We start from the raw sequence: 26,467 nt of genomic DNA, 5'->3' as shown, positions 1-26,467 counted from the left end.
GTATGGCAGGGCAAAATCACAACCTCTCAATTTTAACTCTTAACACAAATGGCCTGAACTCACCAATCAAAAGGCATAGATTAACAGAATGGATTATCAAACAGCACCCAACTATCTGTTGCCTACAAGAGACACAGCTAACCAGAAGAGATTCGAAGAAGCTGAAAGTGAAAGGTTGGAAACAGATATTTTATGCCAATGGACGAGAAAAAAAGGCTGGGGTAGCTGTCTTAATTTCAGATGATGTGGACTTCAATCTGACACACATCAAAAAGGACAGGGAAGGACATTATATATTGGTGAAGGGACTGATCCATCAGGAAGTAATTACCATTGTGAACATATATGCACCAAATTCAAACGCACCTAGCTACATGAAGCAATTACTCACGGACTTAAGGGGAGACATAGATATGCACACAATAATAGTGGGTGATCTTGACACCCCACTAACAACAATAGACAGGTCAACAAAATAAAAACTCAACAAAGAAACAACAGAGCTCATACAAACATTAGAACAACTGGACATGATAGATATTTATAGAATTTTTTACCCTAAGGCCACAGATTATACATTTTTTTCAGCAGTGCATGGCACCTTCTCCAGGATCGACCACATGATAGGACACAAAGCAAACCTAAATAACTTCAAAAAGATAGGAATCATACCATGTACCCTCTCAGACTACCACGGAATGAAACTGGAAATCAGCAATTCAAAATGCCCAAGGAAATACAGAAACTATTGGAGGCTGAACAATATGCTATTAAATGAACAATGGGTCAGGGAAGAAATTAAAGATGAGATCAAAAAATTTATGGAAACCAATGAAAACTCTGACACAACATTCCAAAATTTGTGGGACACTGCCAAAGCAGTGCTACGGGGTAAACTCATCGCAATTGGAGCTCATGTCAAGGCCCAAGAGAGGCGCCAAATACAGGAACTAAACACACACCTCCAGGAATTGGAAAAACAACAGCAGAAGAGCCCCACACACAATAGGAAACAAGAAATCATCAAAACAAGGGAGGAAATCAACCAGATAGAAATTAAAAAAAAATGATACACAAAATCAATGAGTCAAAAAGCTTGTTCTTTGAGAAGATAAACAAGATAGACACCCCACTGGCCCGACTGACAAAGAAAAAATAAGAGAAGGCAAGAATTAACAGCATCAAAGATGAAAAAGGCAACATAACAACAGACACTGCATCCATTAAGGACATAATTAGAAATTACTACACAGCACTGTACTCCAACAAATCAGAAGATCACCAAGATATGGAAAAGTTCTTAGACTTCTACCACTTGCCAAAACTTAGCCCAGAGGCAACAAACGACCTGAATAAACCCATAACTGAAGCAGAGATTGAATCAGTGATTAAAGACCTCCCAATAAAGAAAAGCCCAGGCCCAGACGGCTTCACTCCAGAATTCTACAAAACATTCCGAACAGAACTGACCCCAATCCTCTACAAACTCTTCAAAACAATAGAAAAATAGGCAACCCTTCCAAACTCATTCTATGAAGCCAACATTACCTTATTCCCAAAACCAGACAGAGAACTAACAGAGAAGGAAAACTACAGACCTATCTCTTTGATGAACATTGATGCTAAGATTCTCAACAAAATCCTAGCCAACAGAATTCAAAAACACATCAGACAGATCATTCATCCAGATCAAGTAGGATTCATCCCTGGAATGCAGGGATGGTTCAACATTTGGAAATCCATAAATGTGATACACCACATCCAAAAACTGAAAAACAAGAATCACATGATAGTATCAATAGATGCAGAAAAAGCTTTCGACAAAACCCAACACCACTTCCTACTAAAAACCCTAACCAAGGTAGGCATAGATGGAAAAATCCACAACATAATTAAAGCCATATATGAAAAAACCAACGCCAGCATCATACTGAATGGAGAAAAACTGGAACCCTTCCCACTGAGATCTGGAACAAGACAGGGATGTCCACTTTCTCCACTACTATTCAACATAGTTCTAGAGGTACTTGCTGAGGTCATAAGACAAGAAAAAGAAATCAAAGGAATCCAAATGGGAAACGAAGCAGTCAAACTCTCACTATATGCAGATGATATGATTCTTTATGTAGAAGAGCCAAGAGACTCAATACAGACACTGCTAGAACTTGTATGAGAGTTTGGTAGAGTGGCAGGGTACAAAATTAATGAACAAAAATCAACAGCCATAGTGTATGCGAACAGCCCCAAGATGGAAAAAGACTTAACCAGCAAGATACCATTCAAAATAACAGAGAAAAGTATGAAATATCTGGGAATAAATCTAACCAAAAATGCAGGAGACTTATTTGAAGAAAACTACAAACTACTTAAAAAAGAAATTGAACCAGACCTCAAAAGATGGAGTAACATCCCATGCTCCTGGATAGGTAAAATCAATATCATTAAAATGTCTATACTGCCAAAAGCAATATATACATTCAACGCAATCCCAATCAAATTGCCCAAAGCATTGTTCATGGAACTGGAAACAATGACCCAAAGGTTCATCTGGAAGCACAAAAAACCACGGATAGCTAGAACCATCCTGAAGAACAGGAAGTTAGCAGGGGGAATCACAATTCCGGACCTCTGGACATACTATAGGGCAGTGGTTATCAAAACAGCCTGGTACTGGCACAAAGATAGAGAGGAAGATCAATGGAGCAGAATAGAAACACCAGAAGGAAACCCACACAGATACAGCCAAATAATCTTTGACAAAAAGACAAACGACAATCCAGGCAAATGGGAAGGTCTGTTCAATAAATGCTGTTGGGACAACTGGTTGATAGCCTGCAGAAACAAAAAAATAGATCCACATCTCTCACCATACACTAAGATCAGATCTAAATGGATAACAGATCTAAACCTACATCCAGAAACCTTCAAACTGTTGGAAGAAAATGTTGGAAACACACTGCAACACTTAGGGGTAGGGCCTCACTTCCTAAAAAAGACTCCAAATGCAGTAGAAATCAAGACCAAAATAAACAATTGGGACCTCATCAAACTAAGAAGCTTATGTACAGCTAGAGAAACAATCAACAAAGTAAAAAGGCAACCCACAGAATGGGAGAAGATCTTCGCACACGACATAGGTGATAGAGGGCTGATCTCCAGAATATACAAAGAACTACAAAACAACCAAAATGTCAAAACAAACAAGCCACTCAAGAAATGGGCACGGGAAATGGGCAAACACTTCACAAAGGAACAAACCCAAATGGCAAATAAACATATGAAAAAATGCTCAAGCTTCCTGGAAATAAGGGAAATCCAAATTAAAACATCAATGAGGTACCACCTGATGCCAGTAAGATTGGCCCACATGAATAAAAGCACCAACAACACTTGTTGGCGAGGTTGCGGGGAAAAGGGATCCCTACTCCACTGCTGGTGGGGCTGCAGGCTGGTACAGCCTTTATGGAAAACAGTATGGAGAGCATTCAAACAACTCAAAATCAACATACCATATGATCCAGCAATAGCACTCCTAGGAATATATCCAGAACAACTGTTTTATGAGAAACCAACATGCACTCCTATGCTCATAGCAGCACAATCAGTAATTGCAAAAACATGGAAGCAACCAAAATGCCCATCAACAGAGGATTGGATAAGAAAGCTATGGTTCATCTACTCCATGGAATACTACTCGGCTATTAAAAAAAACAAAATGCAGTTCTTTGTGGCCAAATGGGCCAAACTGGAAACCATAATGCTAAGGGAAATGAGCCAATCCCAAAAGGTTAAATACCACATGTTTGCCTTAATTTAAGATGATATGATGTTATGTATAACACGTTATGTTATGAATGTTATATGTTGTGTATAAACTAAAATTGAAGTGTAGGTGAGGTGGTCACAGAAGGTGGCTGGGAACTCGCATTTACTTTTAACATGTTGGTTACTCATTACTATGTCAATTAATTCCATAGTGATGTAAATTTTTGCTGATGGTATGTTGGAGCTTTAAATTGACTGGGATGATACTCTGCTGGCTCTGTCTTCAGACCAGAGAGGGTATACCTAAGAAGCCGTTGAACTTGACTGGACAATAAGATGCTGGACTCTATGTTTGGTATACGCTTGCAATGGGGGAATCTCAACTGAACTTGAGCTGTGGTTATGCAACAAGGTGGAGGAATCCACCATGGTGGGAGGGTTTGGGGAGGTGTGGGGAGAACCCAAGTACCTATGTATTGTGTCACATAATACAATGTAATTAATGAAGAAAAAAAATAAAACACACAAATCAGAAAAAAAAAAAGAAACAATCATGTTTAAGTATTTCAGATAAAAATCCTTTAAAACTATACACTTACCTGTCTTAATTGTACTTCAGACTAATTAATCTTGCACATTCATCCTGCTGCACTGGAACTGTGGCTGCTGTACCATTCAACATACAGTTCTACCTTCTTTATACCTCTTAACTGTCAAGATACAAAGCAACTTAAAAAAAAAAAGATACAAAGCAACTACCTCTATAGTTTATGTTTCCAGACTACTGTGAAAACCAAACTGTACTTACTGGCTACTTATAGCCAGTCCTTCAAATTTCACTAAACCTATTAACTTTTATGATAAGCAGAATTACAAGTTCCCTTCATTTCTAACAAAAATAATCATCATTTCAGCCTCGTAAAATAAAAAACGGTTTTTATATCAACAGATCTCCAAAAACAAAGGCTTCTTTGGATTTTGAGAACTTTGGCAGCAACAACCTTCAAATGAAAGCCTCAGCGTCAAAGAGCTCAAGAAACTGAATAGTAACGAAAAAGCTGTTTTCATTAGAGGATCGCTTTTACCATCAGAAGAGTGGCTTAAAGCAATCTGAAAGTCGCTGTTATTTCCTGGACATGCATGTCTAAATTTAATTTTTAAGGTGATGGTCTGAAAATATATCCTGCTAAATAACAATTAGCTACTATTTTAAGTACAACTTAACAACAAAAAATTACTGGTATGAAATTTCGGAAAAGTGGAGACGCTAACCAGAAAGTCCAATCATTCAAAAAAGCATTTACTATCCAAATTCTTCTATCATGAAAACACTCACTAGTTTTCCTTCAATCTCTGAATTAGTTCAATGGTCAAGCCCTTTTGCGTTTCTCTTCTTCCCAATTACAGCAGTGGGAAACTGGATCTAAAGTAGAAAAGCTGAATCTTCAACAACCACCATGATGACACCAGCTTTTCTGGCAAACAAAATGCTAACAGCAAAATGCTAGCCCAGAAATCAATAGCTTATCTGTAAACAAAAATTTAAACTGGACCTGCAGCATGCTGAAGTGGGTTAATCCTCCGTTTGCAGTTCAGCATCCCTGAGATGACCACTTTCATGTCCCAGATCCTCTAGTTCTACTCCAGCTCCTTGATTATGACATGGAAAACAGCACATGATGTGGGAAAGCTCAAGCTGATGGACTCAAGTGTGTGGCAGACTGTACTCATTTAGGATGTGACCCAGCAGGTGGAGGATCTCTGTGCTTCTGTTACTGTAACACTGTGTTTCACACTGAAAAAAATAACTATTTTTCTTTTTTTTAAGCTACATCAACAGACTGGGAGTTTAAGGAAATTCAATACTTTTCATGTGCAGAGAATACTATTTGTATTTACATTTTTTCTATTTCATTTACATTTATTTCTATGTACATTTTTAATGGTTACTGAAATTGTCTTTTAGTTTGTTTCTATGTATATTGTTATTGGCTTATTTCTATTTACTTTTTAGTAGTTACAATACAAAATCTGTGAAGTAAAAAAAATGCTTGCAGCAAAAATTGCAACTTAGCTATACAGAAATTTTTTCTATTTACATTTACATTTTTAATGGTTAAAATAGAAAGTTTGTGAGGTAAAAAAAAAAAATGCTTGCATTAAAAACTGCATCATGACTACTCAAAAAGATTTCTTAGTCCCAGTTTTTATTTGAAAGGCAGTAAATATTTTCCACCTACTGGTTCACTTCTCAAATGTTTCCAATTGCCAGGCATGGGTGGACATAAATCAGGAGCTAGATGTTATTTGTGGTTGCAGCAACTGAGGGTCTTGTTTCTTGGGCTGTCTTCAAAGAGGAGCATTTACAGAAGCTATATTCGAACTAGCAGTGGTCCTACGTGGCAGCTTTCACTTAGCAATTTTAACCGGCTAAATGCTATCTGCAGATGAGAGGTTAATATTATTCTTTTCCCATTTTTAAAGTTAAAATATTTATTGGCAACGCTTGCAGTTACATAAGTTTCTTTGCGGGGGGAGGGGATCTGACTCATCTTTAACTTACCACTAACAGCAAATAAACTGTAACAGTCTAGCGTTAGTTGTTAGGTAACAATCTGAAAGTTAACAAGCCCTCTTTTGATCATAAGAACAGGATTTAAGATTTAGTACTTCAAATACCGCTGCAAGGGAGACAGGGGTTACTGGCAGACACTGCAGACGCTGGTTACAAGTATGCTGAACCCTGGCAGGATTCCTGCACAGATACACTAAAGGCGATGCAGCTTTAAAAGCTTAAACAAACAAGTTTATAAAAGAGGAAGGGAAGTGCTTAGAGGGCTGTTTAACGCCCGCAGAAAATACTGCTCTAGTCTACATCCAATAAAACCACATCACCCTAAAAACATACCATCCTAAACACTCCTGACTCACGAGCACGCGCTAGAGCTACGCCACGCCCTTCGCATCGGGGCCTTACTTTGGCTGTCCTCAGCGCTGCCTGAACACATAAAAGATTTGAGGAGACTATTTTTTGAAACTTTACATAGTGTTTGCTGTTATTAGATATTGTCAAAGCACAAAAAAAGAAAACGACTTACAATGAGGTTCACTGATTTACCGGTAGTGTGTTTGTGTGTGTATGTGTTTTTCCCAGGCGTGGGACTTAGCCTTCCTTCCTTACGGTCCAAACCCGAACGGAGGGTCCTACGTTGTTTCCAGTAACATGTAACGTCTTCTCAAAATATGGCGGCTAGTGAGGCTGGGGTGACCGTGAGGCAACCGCATCTTTCTCGTCAGGATCTGGCTACTTTGGTAAGTTTTCGCTTTTAAAGCATGAGAAGTAAAGTTATGATTCAGGTTGGCCAGGCTTTCCTGGATTCATTACCGGCTGTCCACAGTCCGAATTATGCGGGGAACTAGGAATCTAATGTGCTAAACTGTACTATAATGCTGCCGCCTTCTGATTTTCAGGATGTCTTTTGGAGATTCCGCTTACATTTGTTATGTGTCATGAAAATTTTCATCTCCCGAAAGTTTGCGCAGGTCGCGGATGTTAAGTTTAATTTTGTATGTCTGGTGAAGCTCTGTGAATCTGCTAATACTTGTTTTTTAAAATTCTGTAAAATTGGGGCAAACGGAGACTTTATGATGGACCATATCAATCAGTGGACGACCTCACCGAGCGAAACTGGCAGTGATTCATAACTGGTGAACTATTAACACCACTCGAGCACATATCTCAGAGCATGCCCCACATCCGGGACTTGGGGTGGGCGGGAAACCGGGTGGGGCTTCTCCCTCAATATCCCCCTTTACCTCAGATACATGATGGAAACAATATGGACATAATAGTATTACCCACTTCCCTATCCCCCTGAACGTTTTTTTTTTCTTTAACTGTAATTAACTATGTAAAGATTGTCAACAATACAATAAATTTAAAAAAAATTCTGTAGTGAATGAAACTTGCAGTTTTGTTTAAAGGGGCTTTTTCCATCAATCAGATTATTTCTGGAATATACATTTTTTTACAGTAGAGGAGATTTTTTTAAACCTCCATACAGAGTTACCTAGGTATTAGAAATACAAATATCAAAAGTAAAGTCAAAGGAAAGTTCTAATCTTGTCTTCATTTTGTGATTCAAAATAAAATTTTTTTGCAGGACGTTGGCAAGTTGACACCACTTTCACGGGAAATAATCAGCAGGCAAGCTACAATTAATATTGGTAAGAATAACTGCATGAATATGTGCTTCTGTTGACCTAATTTGACTGCTTTCAGAAATGATTATATTTGGTGCAATTAGAGTTATAGGAAGATTGAAAATTGAAGTAATATATATTGTGAAACACATAAAACACGTAACGGCTTGTAAAGAAATAACGTGCTGTATTGTTAAGATATCAGTATGAAAATGTACAACTACTTTCTTAAGGAGTTTAAAGACATGTGAACGGTCTGATGCACAGGACTGTTATCTCAGTTTTCAAAAGTCTTTTTTTCTTGTTGGCTGCTTGTAAGAAGAGCATTTTTAATTGATCTCCTTGGTAATTAAATAAATCGGTTATTTCAAGTTTTCCTGAACCTAATGGATACAAGACTCGGGATTATTATAAGGTTTTTACAAGTTTTCCTTTAATAGCATTGTAATCATAGAATCAGTGTTTTTGGTTGAAGCTTGGTCATGGTTATAGTTATTTTTTTCTGATGGGATATTGGAAATGATTTGTTGCATAGAAATTTTTTGTTGTGGTCCTTTGCAGGTACAATTGGTCATGTTGCTCATGGAAAATCCACAGTTGTGAAAGCTATTTCTGGAGTTCACACTGTAAGATTCAAAAATGAACTGGAAAGAAATATTACTATCAAGCTTGGATATGCAAATGCTAAGGTACAGAATATTTTGTGGAAATAAAATTAATTTTACTGTAATTGTGACTATACAAATGCCAAACCCAGTATTTTCTTTGCAATTTTTAGATTTATAAACTTGATGACCTAGGGTGTCCTCGCCCAGAATGTTATAGATCCTGTGGAAGTAGCACACCTGATGAGTTTCCTACAGACATTCCTGGAACCAAAGGAAACTTCAAACTAGTCAGGTAATCATTCTTGTGCTGAATATGCCTTTTTGTTTTGTACTTGCAAAATAATTAATGAAGCTGAATATACAATCGAAAGCCATTTGTTGTGGATTTATTTCCAACAAAAATTGGGTAAGGAAATAAGGTTTTAGCATTTTGAGATAGAACAGTTTACAAAAGTTCAGGTTTTTTTAACTCATTATTTAAACAGTTATAATATGTATGTGTAATCTCACTAAAAGAGGATTATAAGGGCAATTAAAAGATATTTTTTTTTATGGAGGCTTCTTTTGTTTCCAAAAATTGTTCATTAGAACAATGAATATTCTTAGTTTCTTACACCTAATTCTTTACTTTCTGACTCTGTATATTTAGATGGGTTGTTATTGTGTAGTGTGATTTCCATGGAAACATTGTCAGTTCTCAACCTGATGAAGGATTTAGAAATTTTAGGATTTACCCAAGGAAAGATGAGATCTTAAAATGAGTTTTTTTAGTGAATAATTTAGTTTTGTTTGTTTTAATGTCACCTTCGTTTAATTTAGCTTTTCGGAGTATTAGAGAACTGTTAACAAATTGTCTTATGAACATTTCTCATTTTTTCAATAATAAATTATTTTGTAGAAGCAAGTTACTGTACTAAATCTGGTCACAAGTTTACCCCGATTCCATCAGAACAAGAAAATCCTGTATTATGAGGTTCTTTTTCATGAAGCAAATTACGTTTAAACTAAATTGCTTCATCTTTGGTGCTTAGCTCTTTTTTTTTCTTTTTGGCTTTTTTTTTTCCAATTGAAAGGATGTTACGTCTAAATTTATATGTCTCTGTACTTGTAACTGTTTTCTAACTTACTGGTATTTCTTTCTCTGAAGCAATCTATTGTGGATATAATGGGCTAATTGTACATATATTTGGGAATCCAAGTTGACTTGGTAAAACAAAAATTGTTAGATATAAGTATAATGGAAAATCTTTAAGATTTAGGACTTAATGATGAGTTATTTGATATTACTCTAAAATGTGATCCATGATAGATAAAATCAGTAGGCTATGTTTTAACAAAATTAGAAAATAATTGTCTTCCGAACACTATGGTCAAATGAGAAGCTAATATATGGAAGATAATTTTAACATTTTTATGGGTCTAGGATGTGGGAAGAATTTCTTAATTTTTAATAGCTAACAAGTTCAGCAAACAAATGGGCAACGTCCACTTTTCTTACTTACTTTTCTTACTTACTAAAATATGGCTTTAAAATCCATGGTATTAGTACAGTTTACTAAGTGTGTATCTTCATTTTGTTTGAATTTGGGGTTTTTCTTAATTTTATTAGGTGTTAATGTTAAATAGATTATGTCAGCACATAACCATTTTCATCCACGTGGTAATCTGATTTTGAAGTTCTAGAAGCATACTGGGTTTTATGGTTGTTTATATTTTAGCCAAATTATTTTCAAAGTGATTAACTCTTAAGGAATTCATGAAATACATGTTTATTGATCTATCATTTCATCAACTGTCATTTCTCATTGTTAGACATGTTTCTTTTGTTGACTGTCCTGGTCATGATATTTTGATGGCCACTATGCTGAATGGTGCAGCGGTGATGGATGCAGCTCTTCTGTTGATAGGTAAGTGATTCGGCCTGCCATGGTAGTCTAGTGGCTAAAGTCCTCAAGTCCTCGCCTTGTATGCACTGGGAATCCATATGGGCACCAGTTCTAATCCCAGTGGCCCCGCTTCCATCCAGCTCATTGTTTGTGGGGGATGGCTCAAAGCCTTGGGACCCTGCACCCACATAGGAGACTCAAATAAGCTCCTGGCTCCTGGCTTCAACTTGGCCCAGTTCTGGCCATTGTGGCCTTTTGAGGAATGAATCAACAGGAGGAATATCCTTTTCTCTGCCTCTCCTGCTGTCTGTATATCTCACTTTGCAATAAAAATAAATAAACCTTAAAAAAAAAGATTTTAACAGATCAATCTGCGGTCAATTTGAAATGGAATAGCTAAAGAAAAAGCCTGAAAATAACATAAATGGGAACTAATTAAGCACAATGTCAAGTAAGGGAGGCTGCTATCTCAGAACATTATGTTATGCAGCATGCAAAAACTTCTTTTTAAAAAATTAGCATTTTATTGAATTATGTAAGGTTTCAAATTTTTTACAGAAGTACATGTTGGCTTACTTGTCTGTTCATTGCACTATCAGCATTAAGGGTTTTATATAGATATTGGTTTCATTATGACAAAAGATGAATCAAAATGGACATTTTCTGGCAATACTTGTGCTTTGATATCTGTGTGAGCTTTAGATATAATTTTAGGGGACCTGTTTGGAATTCATTGAAACTACTGTGCCTTGGCTATCAGTTGTAATTCTGTAGAGTTCCTAAAACCCATAGTTTTAATAATGTTAGAGCTACACAGAAGCCACATGATTATAGTTTAATACAGGAAGATATAGATTAAGATCACAGGGAAAGTTACATAATATGAAGGTAGGCAGGGTTCCCTTGGATTACATGTGTCCTATATCACAGTACCAAGTGTCCATCTAGCTTCCTACTAATTCCTTTATGAGGCAGTCCAGGTAGTTTTGTTCTGAATTATTGTGTGGTAGGATTGGATGTTTAATTTGGGTCCCCTGCTTCAACTTGTTCTGACCCTGCCTGCTAAGTTTGGAGAGTGAACCAGTGAATACAGGCTCTGTCTCTGTTTTTCTTTGTTTCTCTCTCTCTCTCTCTCTCTCTCTCTCTGTTAATATCCCTCTACCTTTCAAATCAGAAACTTTTCTTATTATTATTGGGCAGTCAGATATACAGAGAGCATTAGAGACAGAGGAAGATCTGCCATCTTCCAATTCATCCCCAAGTGGCCACAATGGCCCGACCTGAGCTGATCCAAAGCCAGGAGCCAGGAACCTCCTCCAGGTCTCCCACACTGGTGCAGGATACCAAAGCACTGGGCTATCCTCGACTGCTTTCCCAGGCCACAAGCAGGGAGCTGGATGGGAAATGGAGCCGCTGGGATCAGAACCAGCGCCTATATGGGATCGTGGCATGTGTAAGGCAAGAACTTTAGCCACTAGACTACAGAAACCTTTTTTTAAAGCACAAGTTGCGAAAGATCCTTGGCATGTAAAACAAAACATTTAGAGTAGTTTGTTGCTTATCACTGAAGATAATGTCCTTGTGTTTTGTTAGTGTCTCTGCCATTTGTTGTATGTAACAGTACTTCATGTTTAGTGCATTAGAATCAGAGACAATTTTCTGAAAACCAGGACTGTTAGTATTTCTGGCTCACGGTCTTTATAATGGGTTCATTGTATATTAAATATGCCAACAGGGGCTTCTGTTACTGAGAGTCTGCTTTTATGCCCATTTAGTTAATTGTGACCACTGCTTACAAAGTTTCTGTTTTGAGCCTGCTCCTCAAAAGCCAAGGTTTTTGGAACATGGTTTGAGAATTTGCCATGTTATCTACCCATCACACACATAGGGAATTTCACCAGAGTAAGAATCAGAAGGTGGGGATCATAGAAGGGTGGTATATTTTGTAAAGGTCAGCAGACATCAATTAGGTTCCTTTTTTGGCTATGTGGAGATGAGCTGAAATCTGAAGAATTTTTTATACCTAAGCAAAGGCTGTTATGGAGACCCCAAAGAACAAACTGATTTCAGAATCCATAATTCTACTTATTTTATATGTTATATACATTAGCTAGTAAATTATATATAGGATGGGAACTGGGAATTAAAAAGCTGGGAGGAATCAATGAAATTAGGAAAGGAATTTTAAATAGGTCATACTTTAAGACTTCTGTTAGAACGTAGTGTTTGCCTTGAGGAGGGCATCGAGGGTTCTTTCTGTTGGTGTCTACTAATTCTTAGCTACTCATCTTGCTTTTTGTTTTTCCATCTCTTTTAACATCAATTTAGCTGGTAATGAATCTTGTCCACAACCTCAGACATCTGAACACCTAGCTGCCATAGAAATTATGAAATTGAAACATATATTGATATTGCAAAACAAAATTGACTTGGTAAAAGAAAGTCAAGCTAAAGAACAATATGAACAAATTCTTGCATTTGTACAAGGTAAGAAGCTAGAATGTGTAAGAACTATGAATTATGATGTTTAATTCAGCTATAATAGATTAGCCAGACTGGGTGATTTTGTAACAACTATATATTTATGTGCTACTTGATGCTTTGGTACTTTGAGCAACCTAGCACAAAATCTGCAATCTGTTTCTCAGTATGTAATTGTAGCTAGAAATGAAGTTAATCATCAGTGAAATAAGTTTTTAATTTATCCAGACAGTATAATAGGTAAAAGCACTTGTTTTTGGTTGATTTTGTGAAGCTATCTCTCTTAAAAGTGTCTTTCGGGCCCGGCGGCGTGGCCTAGCGGCTAAAGTCCTCGCCTTGAAAGCCCCGGGATCCCATATGGGCGCTGGTTCTAATCCCGGCAGCTCCACTTCCCATCCAGCTCCCTGCTTGTGGCCTGGGAAAGCAGTCGAGGACGGCCCAAAGCTTTGGGACACTGCACTTGCGTGGGAGACCCGGAAGAGGTTCCTGGTTCCCGGCTTCGGATCGGCGCGCACCGGCCCGTTGCGGCTCACTTGGGGAGTGAATCATCGGATGGAAGATCTTCCTGTCTGTCTCTTACTACTTTAGGCCTTAAGGGTTTTTTGCTGCTCTTTTGTTTTTTTTTTTTTGTTTTTTTTTTTAATTATTTATTATTTAACTTCAGTAATTACATTGTATTATGTGACACAATTACATAGATACTTGGGTTCTCCCCACACCTCCCCAAACCCTCCCACCATGGTGGATTCCTCCACCTTGCTGCATAACCACAGCTCAAGTTCAGTTGAGATTTCCCCATTGCAAGCGTATACCAAACACAGAGTCCAGCATCTTATTGTCCAGTCAAGTTCAACGGCTTCTTAGGTATACCCTCTCTGGTCTGATGACAGAGCCAGCAGAGTATCATCCCAGTCAATTGAAAGCTCCAACATACCATCAGCAAAAATTTACATCATTATGGAATTAATTGACATAGTAATGAGTAACCAATATGTTAAAAGTAAATGCGGGTTCCCAGCCACCTTCTGTGACCACCTCACCTATACTTCAATTTTAGTTTATACACAACATATAACATTCAAAACATAACATTTTGTTTTTTAATTTAATTGAAAGGCAAACCTCTATAGAGAGTTTGCCCATGTGCTAGTTCACTGCTCAGATGATTAAAATAGTCAGGAGTGGGCCAGGCCAGTCAAAAAGGTCTTGAATTCCATACAGGAATCCCACTTGGGTGACAGGTCCCAGTGTCACTGCAACACAATACTACTTAACGTGTTATAAATTCTTCAGTTTTTTCTTTCTCAGAAACATTATCTTCCTTTTGAAGAAGATTTAATGTTTTGTTTTAGATATTTTATTTTTGTCCTTGTTTGACTTGCTGTTAAAGCTTGTTGTGTATTTTAAAATGCTAATTTTTTATAATGTTTGGTCCGTTTTGGTTAGCATGTTTGAATCAGTTATTCAGAGCTAAGGTTTATGTGTTTAGCAGTCTTGGTTAAGTGAAAATTTTGTAATTCTGTCTTACTTACTGAGATTTCTGAATTTTGTCCTAAAGGTACAGTAGCAGAAGGGGCTCCTGTTATCCCAATTTCTGCTCAGTTGAAGTATAATATTGAAGTGGTGTGTGAGTACATAGTAAAGAAAATTCCAATACCTCTAAGAGATTTCACATCAGAGCCCCGGCTTATTGGTATGGATTTCTCATATTGACTTTTGACTCTTCGGCTTGGTTTTTCTGCCTTGTTGCTAACACTTGAGAGAGTATTTTCTTATGTATTCTCTCTATTAGTAAGATACAAACGTCATTTGTCTATTGTTGAAAATTAAGAATAGGTTTATGAAATTTAAGGGCATCATACTATTCTGAATTAAGTGAAGAAATGAAAGCTTACATATTAGCATGAATTTATTTAAGAGAGTATTAGCAGTGTTAGAGTGTATTACAAAATGAGGGACAGAATCCCAAAGAAATGAGTGTTAATTTTCTGTGCTAGGTTATAGTTTATGGTATGTTATGTGTTAATGGAGTAACGTAAGTTGCTATGAAAAGATGGTATTTTAAAGTTGTTAAAAGGTGATTTCAGTGTGTCATTAAACTGTAATTTTTGGTGTTTTTTTCACTGTTTGTCTTTAAAGATTTATTTATTTTTTATTGGAAAGGCAGATATACAGAGAGAAGGAGAGACAGAGAGGAAGATCCGTCTGACAGTTCACTCTACAAGAAGCTGCAATGGCTCTAGGTGAGCCAGTCCGAAGCCAGGAGCCAGAAAATTCCTCCAGGTCTCCCACGCGGGTTCAGGGTCCCAAATCTTTGGGCCGTCCTCGACTGCTTTCCCAGGCCACAAGCAGGGAGCTGGATGAGAAGTGGAGCAGCCGGGATTAGAACTGGTGCCCATTTGGGATCCCTGCACACGCACGGCGAGGACTTTAACTGCTACGATATCAAGCCAGGCCCTTTAAGTAATTTTTTAATTTCTTTTTTAAATTTTTGTTATTGATATGGAAATAATGTGGTTATGTAGGTAGGCTTTCCATAATATAACATTTTAGTATAACTGGGCCATTTGTGTATTTTCTGAGCGTATTTTCTTGCTTTATTTTGATAAACATTTTATAAATGTGCTCACATATGCACAAGTTAGATAATTCTGAGATGATGTCTTTTTATTACCGGAGTAGTATAACACAAGTGTTGAAGAAACTGAACAGCACTAAAAAAAATGTATCTTTTTATGTCTCTTCCTGTGTTAATATAATGTAATATGCATATGTAGATGTGTATATACATGCACACACATATATATACATACATGCACACATGTGTATTTTATTTTAAATGAGGATAAAGATTGTACTGTAAAAGATAGTAAGACTGCCATAGATATCACAAAACTGATATGCAACCATCACAAAATTTTGTTCTTACCCTTACAAGGATCCAGGTTCTTGGCAGGTTTGGTTCCAAATGTTCTGTTTTCACTCTACCCTCATATATGTGACACTGTTGTAAAACATTTGCATGTGAGTATTTCTCTTTAAGAGTCACAATGACTAAGTTGACTAATCCTTCACTTGCATGCACTGGGATTCCATAAGGGCTCTGATTCATGTCCCAACTCCTCCATTTCCCATAAAACTCCCTGCCTATGACCTGGGGAAACAATGAAGGATGGCCCAAAGCCTTGGGAACATTCACCCTCAGAGCAGACTCCTGGCCCCTGGCTTCAGATCAGCTCAGCTCTGGCCATTGAGCCATTTGGGGAGTGAATCAGTGGATGGAAGGTCTGTCTGTCTCTCCACTGTGTAAATCTGCCTTTCCAATAAAAATAAGTCTTTTTTAAAAAGTCAGGCTGGGGCCCGGCAGCATGGCGTAGTGGCTAAAGTCCTCACTTTGCATGCACCAGGATCCCATATGGGCGCCGGTTCTAATTGCAGCTGCTCTACTTCCCATCCAGCTCCCTGCTTGTGGCCTGGGAAAGCAGTCAAGGACAGCCCAAAGATTTGGGACCCTGAACCCATATGGGAGACCTGGAGGAAGTTCCTGGCTCCTGGCTTCGGATTGGCTCACCGCCAGCCGTTGCACTTGCTTAGGGGGTGAATCATTGGACGGAAGATCTTCCTCTCTGTCTTACCTGCTCTCTGTATATCCACCTTTCCAATAAAAATAAATATATCTTTAAAAAAAAAAAGAAAAGATTATCTGAAAAAGATGTCTTCTGATTCAAATACTAGAGTGGACTTTATAGTTTCTTGTTTTTCCCTCCTGTCTGATCCACAGTGATTAGGTCATTTGATGTTAACAAACCTGGCTGTGAAGTTGATGACCTTAAAGGCGGTGTAGCCGGTGGCAGTATTTTAAAAGGAGTTTTAAAGGTAAATCATATTTTAAGCTTACTTACTAAGATGAAAGAGAATTATCACACAAATTTTTTTTTTTTTTTACAAAACATCGTAAAACCAGCTTTGATTTATTATTGGGTTAGTTTAGTAGATAATGTAAGAAAACAGGCATATTAGCAAAAATTGTGCTACAGTGGTTTCACGTTCATGCTTTTGGAAATGCATCAGTCCATGTTTCATTTAGTTCCAAGTATTGCTTTCCAATATCAGTGATTTAAAGTGTCAACAAACCTAGCAAAACATTTGTCATGCTGACTGCTCATTAGGACAGTAATGTATGGGTTTTGCGATCCTTACGTTCTCAAATTTCAAGAACGTTTACCTTAGAAACTCTAAACATTGGATAGCACACATGTTCATTTAGATCATTCTTTCCACTTCATGTTTTATGGATGACCATATAATTACCTGCATACAATCATCAATTACTTCAAAATGGTGTTTTGTTCATGCGTGTATGGGTATGCAGAGATAATATTTAAAATGAAACTAACAGGTCCTGGTATGGTAGCCTAGTGGCTAAAGACCTCATTTGTGCCAAGATACCAGTGGGCACTGGTTTATGTCCTGGCTGCTCTACTTCCCTGCCAGCTCCTTGCTTGTATCACACAAAATTTTTAAATGACATTATTAAAGAAAATGTTTTATACTTTAATATACATTATCATTTATGTCTGAACTCTGAAACAATGTGTTGAATAATTTGATATTTATTCCTTTTCTTGCAATGTTTGAAATTATTTTTGCAAATGCCTGTTTGCTTTAGCATTCTACATCCTGAGATTGTTTACATTTAAATAGTCCAGAAACTTCAATTATTTGTTTCAGGTGTGCCAGGAAATAGAAGTTCGACCTGGTATTGTGTCCAAGGATAATGATGGAAAACTCATGTGTAAATCAATATTTTCAAAAATTATATCACTTTTTGCAGAACACAATGATCTGCAGTATGCTGCCCCAGGTGGTCTTATTGGTATGACTGTTTTTTGTTTTACTAGTTCATCAGATTTTATTTGTAGCTATTTGGACTATTTTTAAAAGTGTATCAGTTATGGGCTCGGCGTGGCCTAGTGGCTAAGGTCCTCGCCTTGATCCCATATGGCCGCTGGTTCTAATCCCGGCAGCTCCACTTCCTCTCTGTCTCTCCTCCTCTCAGTATATCTGACTTCGTAATAAAAATGAAATAAATCTTTAAAAAAAAAAAAGTATATCAGTTATCCCAGGAGCATGTTTCTAATTAGGTATATTAACATATTTAAATAGTACAATATTGTGAAGGCATTGGATGGCTGATATTCATGTGGTTATTTATTTTCTAATGCAAGTTCATAAAAATATACATGATTATTCATAAAAGATACATTGGAATAATTTTCAGCAGAGTTCTTTGATTTCATATTTAAGATACACTTACAGTAGTATTATCTATTTTGGTTTATATTTTTATAAAATAACAAGTTGAGCAAAAACATATTTTGTATTTATGGTGTCATAGTTCAGTAATCTTTTAGGAGTTGCTAAAAATATTTGATGGGCTTTCTGATTGTTTACTATCCTAAAAATTGTCGCTCTCCAAGAAAGACAAAATCATGTGAGAAATTTTATTGTCTTTTACCATAAGACTAGGGAGGAATATACTGGGTGAATATAAGTGGATTTTGTTTTTGATTAATTGTCTTGATTGAATTTTGACTTTTGATGTTTTTTTTGAGAAATTAACCACTAACCTTGTAAGAACATTTGTGTTAATTTTTTTATTGTTTTATGTAGAGTCTGTTCTGTACTGATTGTTTCTTCAAATGTTGTTATCTGATTCCTTCAGAGCTTATTTCATATTTGTTGCTATACTTTATGTCCCAGGTCCCCAAGATTGCTAGTTTCTCTTTTTTTCTTTTCTTATTCAGATAATCTTATGCTCTTGAAGTTTACCTTTTTTGCCTTCAGTGTTACTCATCCTACTGTTGAACTACTCTGGCACAGTTTTCATCTTTAGCATTAATGTTGTGTCAGATTGTCCTCTTGGTTCTCTTACACAAATGTTTTGACGTATTTTTCTGAGACATTGCTCTCATCGATACCTTTGGGTTTTAAACCCTTTTATCTGTAGGACACATTGAAAAGTGTTGACCTAGGTTATTCTCTAGTAGTACTAACATCTACCTCTTCAAAAACAATTGTTTTTTGCATTGCTTAAATTCTATATATGTGCCAATCTTCCTGCTTTAAAACTTTTTTTTCTTTTGAAAAAGATTGATTTGTTTTACTTGGAAGATTTACTGAGAGAGGGCAGACACAGATCTTCCATCTACTGATTCTCTTGAAATGTTTTAAAGTCGGAACTACACCGATAAGTTATCAGGAGCTTCTTCTGGCACCAACTTTAATCTTTAAAAAGACTTAATGAAGATTGAGAAGATTTTAAAATATCGGTGATTAGTTTACAGTGTATTTGTTACAACTGATAAATCTGCAGGGCCTGTTCATGGCTCACGGGCCCCTTGCATGCACCAGGTTCCTATATAGGCACAGCTTCATGTCCTGTCTGCACCACTTTCCATCCAGGTCCCTACTTGTGGCCTGGGAAAGCAGTCTAGGATGGTCCAAAGTGTTGGAACCCTGCACCCTCATGAGAGACCTGGAAGAGGCTCCTGGCTTCTGGCTCCTGGTTTCAGATCAGCTCAGTTCAGCTCAGCTCCACTCATTGTGGCCATTTGGAGAGAAACCAGTGGACACTATATTTCTGTCTCTTTTCTGTAACTCTGCCTTTCAAATAAAGATAAATCATTTTTAAAAAAGAGTTGCATTAGTAAGAGGAAACTGCCTTTTATTTTCAGTTTTTCCTTAGATTTTCAACAAAACCTTATAGTTCTCTGCTTTTAGATAAAGCAGTGATTTTTTTTTCTATAGGAATTTACACATCTGTTAAATACCACTGTTTGGGTGTGCTACATACTTTTCTGCTATGTCTGACTTTAGGTTTGAAGATATTTTAAGTAAAAGTAGCTTTAAATATTTGCATATATTTTATACTAGGTGTGGGAACAAAAATCGACCCCACATTGTGCCGAGCTGATAGAATGGTTGGGCAAGTGCTTGGTGCAGTTGGATCTTTGCCAGAGATATTCACAGAACTAGAAATTTCTTATTTTCTACTTAGACGACTTCTAGGTGTACGCACGGAAGGAGACAAAAAAGCCGCAAAGGTAAATATTATTTATCATTCTAGTTTTACAAGTTACACAACACTTACTTGGTGTTTCATTTTGTAATTGAAGGAAAGATAAAGTGAAAGTTTTCTATATGAAAGTTGCCATTCAGATCAAAAATTTAAAAACAAGCAGCAATTTTATAACGTGTTCTAAAACATAATGTAATAATGCTTGTGATTCCAACAGGACTCATAATATTTATGTAGCAAATGTGGGAAGTTACCAACTATGTTGGCCAGGATACAGGAAATGCATACTTACATGCTCTGAAAAATGAATTTATAATGTTTTTATGTATCATTATGTTAATAGTTACTAAATTTTAGATGTAAATAGCTGTCCAGAATTTCAAAAAAGAATGATATATTTTTCAATTAAAACTTCTCCCAATAATCTTGAAAAGATAGCCAAGTGACTGCAGAGCAGTATTGAATTCCGTTTTTCTTTTCAGCACCAGACTTGTTATTACAGCACAAAATGAATTTTCTACATATTTCCAGGGAACTACATTACTTACTGATGATAGGAGCTTAAAATTTTATCGTTTCTGTCATGAAGTATTTTGCATATTAGAGAAAAGTAATGGTTGTGGAAAGTAACAAACAATTTATGAATTGTATGTTATAGAATTTGTGTTTGTCTTTTTCTGAGTTCCTTAACGAAACAATCTCAAAAATATTGAACTGAACCGAGTGGTAATACTAACCTAACCAAAATGCATCCCTAATTAAGAGAATCTGGATTTGTTTCCTGTCCCCAGCTACTGATACTAGTTTCTTGCCAGTTCAGACCATGGTTGACTTTAGCAATAGATCTAGTAATTGAATGTCATGTTAGGGGCAGTTAGGGAGCAAATCAGCAGGTGGGACCTTAAGAGTATAAATATATTTTCTCTGTCCCATCTCTGCTATTTCCCGTTTTCTCTAAAAATTATTTAATCACAGCTGTTTGAATTGGTTGATATATGTTACTCAGTTTTATGTAAGCACTAATTTTGAGTTAGTTTAGATTACATTTCAAAATTTAAATTTGTTAGGAATTTTTTTCCATTGATTTCTAGAAGGTAGCTAAATTTCCAGGTTATGTTTGAGTCATGATCTAAGTTTAAGTTTTTGTTTTTTCTTAATATATTTATTTCTCTAGGTACAAAAGCTATCAAAGAATGAGGTGCTAATGGTGAACATAGGATCGCTGTCTACTGGAGGGAGAGTTAGTGCAGTCAAGGCAGATCTGGGTAAAATAGTTCTCACAAATCCTGTGTGCACAGAAGTAGGAGAAAAAATTGCTCTTAGCCGAAGAGTTGAGAAACACTGGCGGTAAGTTTTTGGATTTGGGCTCATTAAGAAAGAACTAGTTTCTTATGGCACTTAGTTCTTAACTATGTGCCAATACATTCTTTCCTGAATTTTATACTTCTTGTGTCTTAAAGTTTGAACTGTAAGGTTGGATGACTGAAATCTCTAACTGTATAAATCAGTCTTTTACACCAAAAGTATGGTTGGATTTCCTTCAGTCTTGGACACATTGAGAACAAAATTAAGCAATCTGGCCCGGCACTATTGCCTAGAGGCTAAAGTCCTCTCATTGAATGCACCAGGATCCCATATGGGCGCTGGTTCTAATCCCGGCAGCTCCACTTCCCATCCAGCTCCCTGCTTGTGGCCTGGGAAAGCAAAGATGACCCCAAATCTTGTTGCCCAAACCTCGTGGGAGACCAAGAAAAGGCTACTGACTTTACATCGGCTCAGCTCTAGTCAAGGCGGCTCACTTGGGGAGTGAATCATTGGATGGAAGATCTTCCTCTCTGTCTCTCCTCCTCTCTATATATCTTGACTTTCCAAAAAATAAATAAATAAATAAATAAAAATAAACAATTCAGTGTTGGTGATTCAGTTGTCTTTGACTTTTAGCATATGTGTGAACAAGGACATACAGTCTTTGTATAAAAACATACAAGCTTATTATTTTTGAAAACTAAAATAGGGTATATATTTTGAATTTCTATTAGTATTGCCTTTCTTGAGACTAAGGATATTCTTGATTAGAACAAATTCAGAATTTTAATACTGATAATATGCTATAACCTGTGTGTTATCAGCTTAACATTTTTTAAATGTAACCAGTATGTTCTTTATGCTGTTTTCCTTGATTCTAGCTCAGTATCAATATATTTTATTTCATTTTATTTACTCCTTTATTTAAAATTTTATTTATCCTCAATGGAAAGGAAGATTTACATAGTGGAGGGAAGTCAGAAAGATCTGTTCACTGCTTTACTCCCCAGATGGCCACAGTGGCCAGAGCTGAGCCGATCTGAAGCCAGGAAGAGCTGCTTCTGGATCTCCTACATGAGTGCAGGGTCCCAAGGACTTGAGCTGTGCTTTACTGCTTTCCCAGGCCACAGACAGGGAGCAGGATGGGAAGTGGAACAGCCAAACACAAACTGGTACACGTAAAATTTGCTGGTGTATGCAAGCAGAGGATTGGCCAATTAACCTATCATGCTGGCCTCCTTTTATATTTTGGTTTGTCTTACTAATTTCTTTTAATGTGTAACTTTATTTCAACATGAGTTAATAATTAAAGAATACTATTTAGTTAGTAGTATGTTCTACAGTTGGGTTAGTTTGATACTGCCTCTGACTAAATTGAGATGAGTATATTCTTCGCCAGAACACTATAGTTGGTTTTGTTAATATCAGAAACATTCACATCTAGTTATAAAGCAGGTAAGTTTTGAGGTTAATTTTGTTTATGGGATAATATATCACCGAATATTACTGTTGTAAACTTTTCCTGCACTCTCAGGAAATAGTAAATCTTTGGGGAAATCCTTAAAGCACAGAATAATCATACAATTATCAGGTTTATTCTCCTCTTTTGCCCCGATTAATCTTTTTTGAATTTATCTGAGGATAGAATTTTGGCTGAAAATAGGGAAATGGGATGTCTTTTCTTCATTTCTCCAGATTTATCATTTGATATTGCTCTGTCCTGTTTACTTATGTACTATTCGAATTCCAAGATGTCTGTGCTACTGTGATTTATAATCCAGATTGTCCTCCATTAGCCTTTGAGAATTTTTTCAGTGTTGCTTCTCTTTTCTTTGAAAATACCTCATAATATTTTAACATTTCCTTATTTTCGGATTTAAAATGCTGGAAGTTTTGCTTCATTATTCTGTGTTTAGGTAAGAATTATTATAGTAATTTTTGGTAGATTTTTAAGTGCTGTAGATGAATAAAACAAGGAAACATTCTTGTACAATATATACAGGCATATGCATAAACATACATCTTTAATTTAATTGTACGCTTTATTTCTAGAATTAGTCACTGAATTTATAGTTCCCATTTTTTAGTCTGTATAAACCATACCTCATTTTACATATAATTAATTCAGTTGCAGAAAAAGATTCTTTCCTTTCTCAGTGACTTTCATGCTTGACTAAACATAGCAAAATACTTAAGTTCTTTCTGTCTCCCTGATTTTTGGTGTCTTCTGTAAATTCTTTTTAGCCTAGCGTTTTCTGTTATTTTCTTTTTTTTTATTATTATTCCCATGACTATTCATATTACTGATTTGTTTTGTTTTGTTTTGTTTGTTACTGCCTACCTTCTTTTTCACACCTTGTCCTTGACCTTTGGAGATCTCTTGCCATTTATCATCTAAGATTTACCTACTATCTAACATGATAAATTTTGTTATTTGAATAATTTTGTAATGCTTTATATTGATTCCTTTGTTATGCAGTGTAACAATCTGGCACACTTAATATCTTGAAAGAATATGATTATATATGTATAATATATATTATTTAAATTAATTTTATTTATTTGAAAGTTGGAGGAAGTAATGGAGACTTTGCATTTACTGGTTCAGTCCCATGAGACGCACTTCTGATGCAGGTGTAAGCCAGTCCACATGCGCTTGCTTTCACATCAGCAAAAAGGTGTAACAGAGCAGTAAGAATTCGTTCCTATTTATGGTGTCTCACCTGATGGCTAATCAATTATACCATGATTTTGGTGCCTAGAAAATTTAGAGCTTTTGTATTATATTATATATATATATATATATCTTCACATTTGGGAGTTTGGAGCATTATTTAAACTCTCTTTCATTTCTTCTGTCATAGGTGCTACTCTAATATATAAATTTGTTTTTTGTTTTGTTTAAGATTTTTTTTTTTTAATTTTTTTTAGATTTATTTTTATTACAAAGTCAGATATATAGAGAGGAGGAGAGGCAGAGAGGAAGATCTTCCGTCCGATGAGTCACTCCCCAAGTGAGCACAACGGGCCGGTACGCGCCAATCCGAAGCTGGGAACCAGGAACCTCCTCCGGGTCTCCCACGTGGGTGCAGGGTCCCAGTGCATTGGGCCATCCTCGACTGCTTTCCCAGGCCACAAGCAGGGAGCTGGATGGGAAGGGGAGCTGCTGGGATTAGAACCGGCACCCATATGGGATCCTGGGGCATTCAAGGCGAGGACTTTAGCCACTAGGCCATGCCGCCGGGCCCTAAGATTTATTATTTTTATTACAAAGTTAGATATACAGAGAGGAGGAGAGACAGAGAGGAAGATCTTCCGTCCGATGATTCACCCCCCAGGTGAGCGCAACGGCCGGTGCTGCGCCTATCCAAAGCCAGGAGCCAGGATCTTCTTCCGGGTCTCCCACATGGGTGCAGTGGCCCAAGGCTGTCCTCGACTGCTTTCCCAGGCCACAAGCAGGGAGCTGGATGGGAAGCGGGGCTGTGGGATTAGAACTGGTGCACATATGGGATCCTGGTGCGTTCAAGGCGAGGACCTTACAGCTACGCTACCGCACCAGGCTCTACTCTTGCACTCTTAAAGTTTTCAGTTCAGTTTTATTTTTATTTTAGTATGTTTTGGTTCTTTTTATAATTTGGCTCATAAATTGTTGTTTTTTTTGTATTTCTGTCATGTTTTTTAGCTTTAGGGTATATTTTAGGACATTTCTATGTCACGTTACTCTGAGACTTGTGGTGTTTTTTGTTTGTTTGTTTGTTTGTTTTGTTTTATTGATTTCCAGAAACTAGCATGTTTGTATGAATGGACCTTTTATATTTCTTTATATACTTACCTTTCTTGGTAAATAATGACTCCTGTGTATACTAGCCTTATGCAGAAGTTATCTTTTAATAATCTGAAACTCAGATCATTTCAGAATATGTCTTTGTAACTGTATTTTTTCTTCTATTTTTCTCATTGACATGTCTTATTTTAAATTTGCCTGAGTCTTAACTTCATTGTCTCTTTGAGGCAACTTTGCCTTTAATCTTTGTTTTCAGAAGCAATGTGATAGGGCTGTTTATCTTGAAGCCTACCACTGCTTTCAACAGCTGCTGATATTATATTCAAACTTGGGCACCAGATGCCAGGTGCTATCAAGTTCAGAGTCACGCATAACAAAGCCCAGTACCTTGAGAGCACAGACAAACTAAAATATTCTGTGTACGACATTCAAGGTTGATATTTGTTTAAATACATTTTTATCAGAGGCTTTGTCAAAATTAGGAATGCCTTTTCTGGGGATTAAAGGGCAATGAAATGTATTAAAGTAATATTGTCTATTTTGTCTTTGTGAAGTTTTTAAGGGAAATTGAAATTTACTTACCACCTAGTTTTGAATGGTAGGAATATTGAGATGATTAGATGAACATATGTATATATAATAGCAGCTTTCTTATTTTGCCAGCCAGAACCTACTCATAAGCCAGTAGATGATAAGGAAATAATGCAGGCATCTGTCTGTAGAACTCTTATTTGAACAAGTTTGACTAAAACTAGTTATGTCATGTTGTGTAGTGGAGGTGATGAAATGGATTTTAAATTGATGAATTCTTATATTTTCATTTTGCAGTTTAATTGGTTGGGGTCAGATAAGAAGAGGAGTGACCATCAAGCCAACTGTAGATGATGACTGAAGAAGCACAGTTAGTTCGTTTGAATAAAGTCAGTTTCTGTTAGCATTTTAGGAATATGTTTTTAAAATCAAACTAGGAAATAAATTTTGAAGTTCATTATCATAATGGAAGTTTTCAAGTTATTCTTATCTTTTCGTGACAAAAATTTAACCTCTACTGCTTAAATAGTAAAGAAAAATTGTTATTTGTAATTTAATATGCTGTTAAGCAAATGTTGATTATTGCTAAAAGTTTTCATATTTAGATAGTTGCTGCTTTATTGAAACTGTTTGTTCCAAGTGTCTTTTGCTGTATTACAATAACCATTTTATCTACTTAAAATAAAGTTTTCTTCTTAGTTTTTCCATGTCATTTTGAGTATTTCCACGATTAACTGCTTCCATCAACAAAAATTTAAAGATGAGAAGAGTCATGAGGTTGAGTTCCCTTTTTTCTTCTGTTGGTTTCTCTTTAAAATTTCAA

General features: G+C 36.5%; 1 protein-coding gene across 2 annotated transcripts; it reads left to right on the top strand.

Annotated features, from left to right (window-relative positions):
- Positions 1 to 6,965: 6,965 nt before the first annotated feature.
- LOC131478764 (eukaryotic translation initiation factor 2 subunit 3, Y-linked-like) lies at positions 6,966 to 26,121 on the top strand. 2 transcript variants are annotated; one of them, XM_058659327.1, is made up of 12 exons: positions 6,966 to 7,077; positions 7,929 to 7,992; positions 8,530 to 8,657; positions 8,747 to 8,868; positions 10,389 to 10,483; positions 12,791 to 12,949; positions 14,502 to 14,636; positions 16,725 to 16,819; positions 17,675 to 17,819; positions 19,880 to 20,049; positions 21,199 to 21,371; positions 25,942 to 26,121. In XM_058659327.1, the coding sequence occupies exons 1-12, from the start codon at positions 7,009 to 7,011 to the stop codon at positions 26,003 to 26,005; spliced, it is 1,419 nt and encodes a 472-aa protein (XP_058515310.1). In that variant the 5' UTR covers positions 6,966 to 7,008; the 3' UTR covers positions 26,006 to 26,121. The 2 variants fall into 2 exon arrangements, with proteins under 2 accessions (XP_058515310.1, XP_058515312.1); XM_058659329.1 differs by lacking the exon at positions 14,502 to 14,636.
- Positions 26,122 to 26,467: the final 346 nt, after the last annotated feature.

Source organism: Ochotona princeps, chromosome Y, assembly GCF_030435755.1.
Source record: "Ochotona princeps isolate mOchPri1 chromosome Y, mOchPri1.hap1, whole genome shotgun sequence".
Classification (NCBI taxonomy): domain Eukaryota; kingdom Metazoa; phylum Chordata; class Mammalia; order Lagomorpha; family Ochotonidae; genus Ochotona; species Ochotona princeps.
The sequence above is the reverse complement of the archived record's forward strand: the minus strand, read 5'-3'. Positions and strand labels throughout refer to the sequence as shown.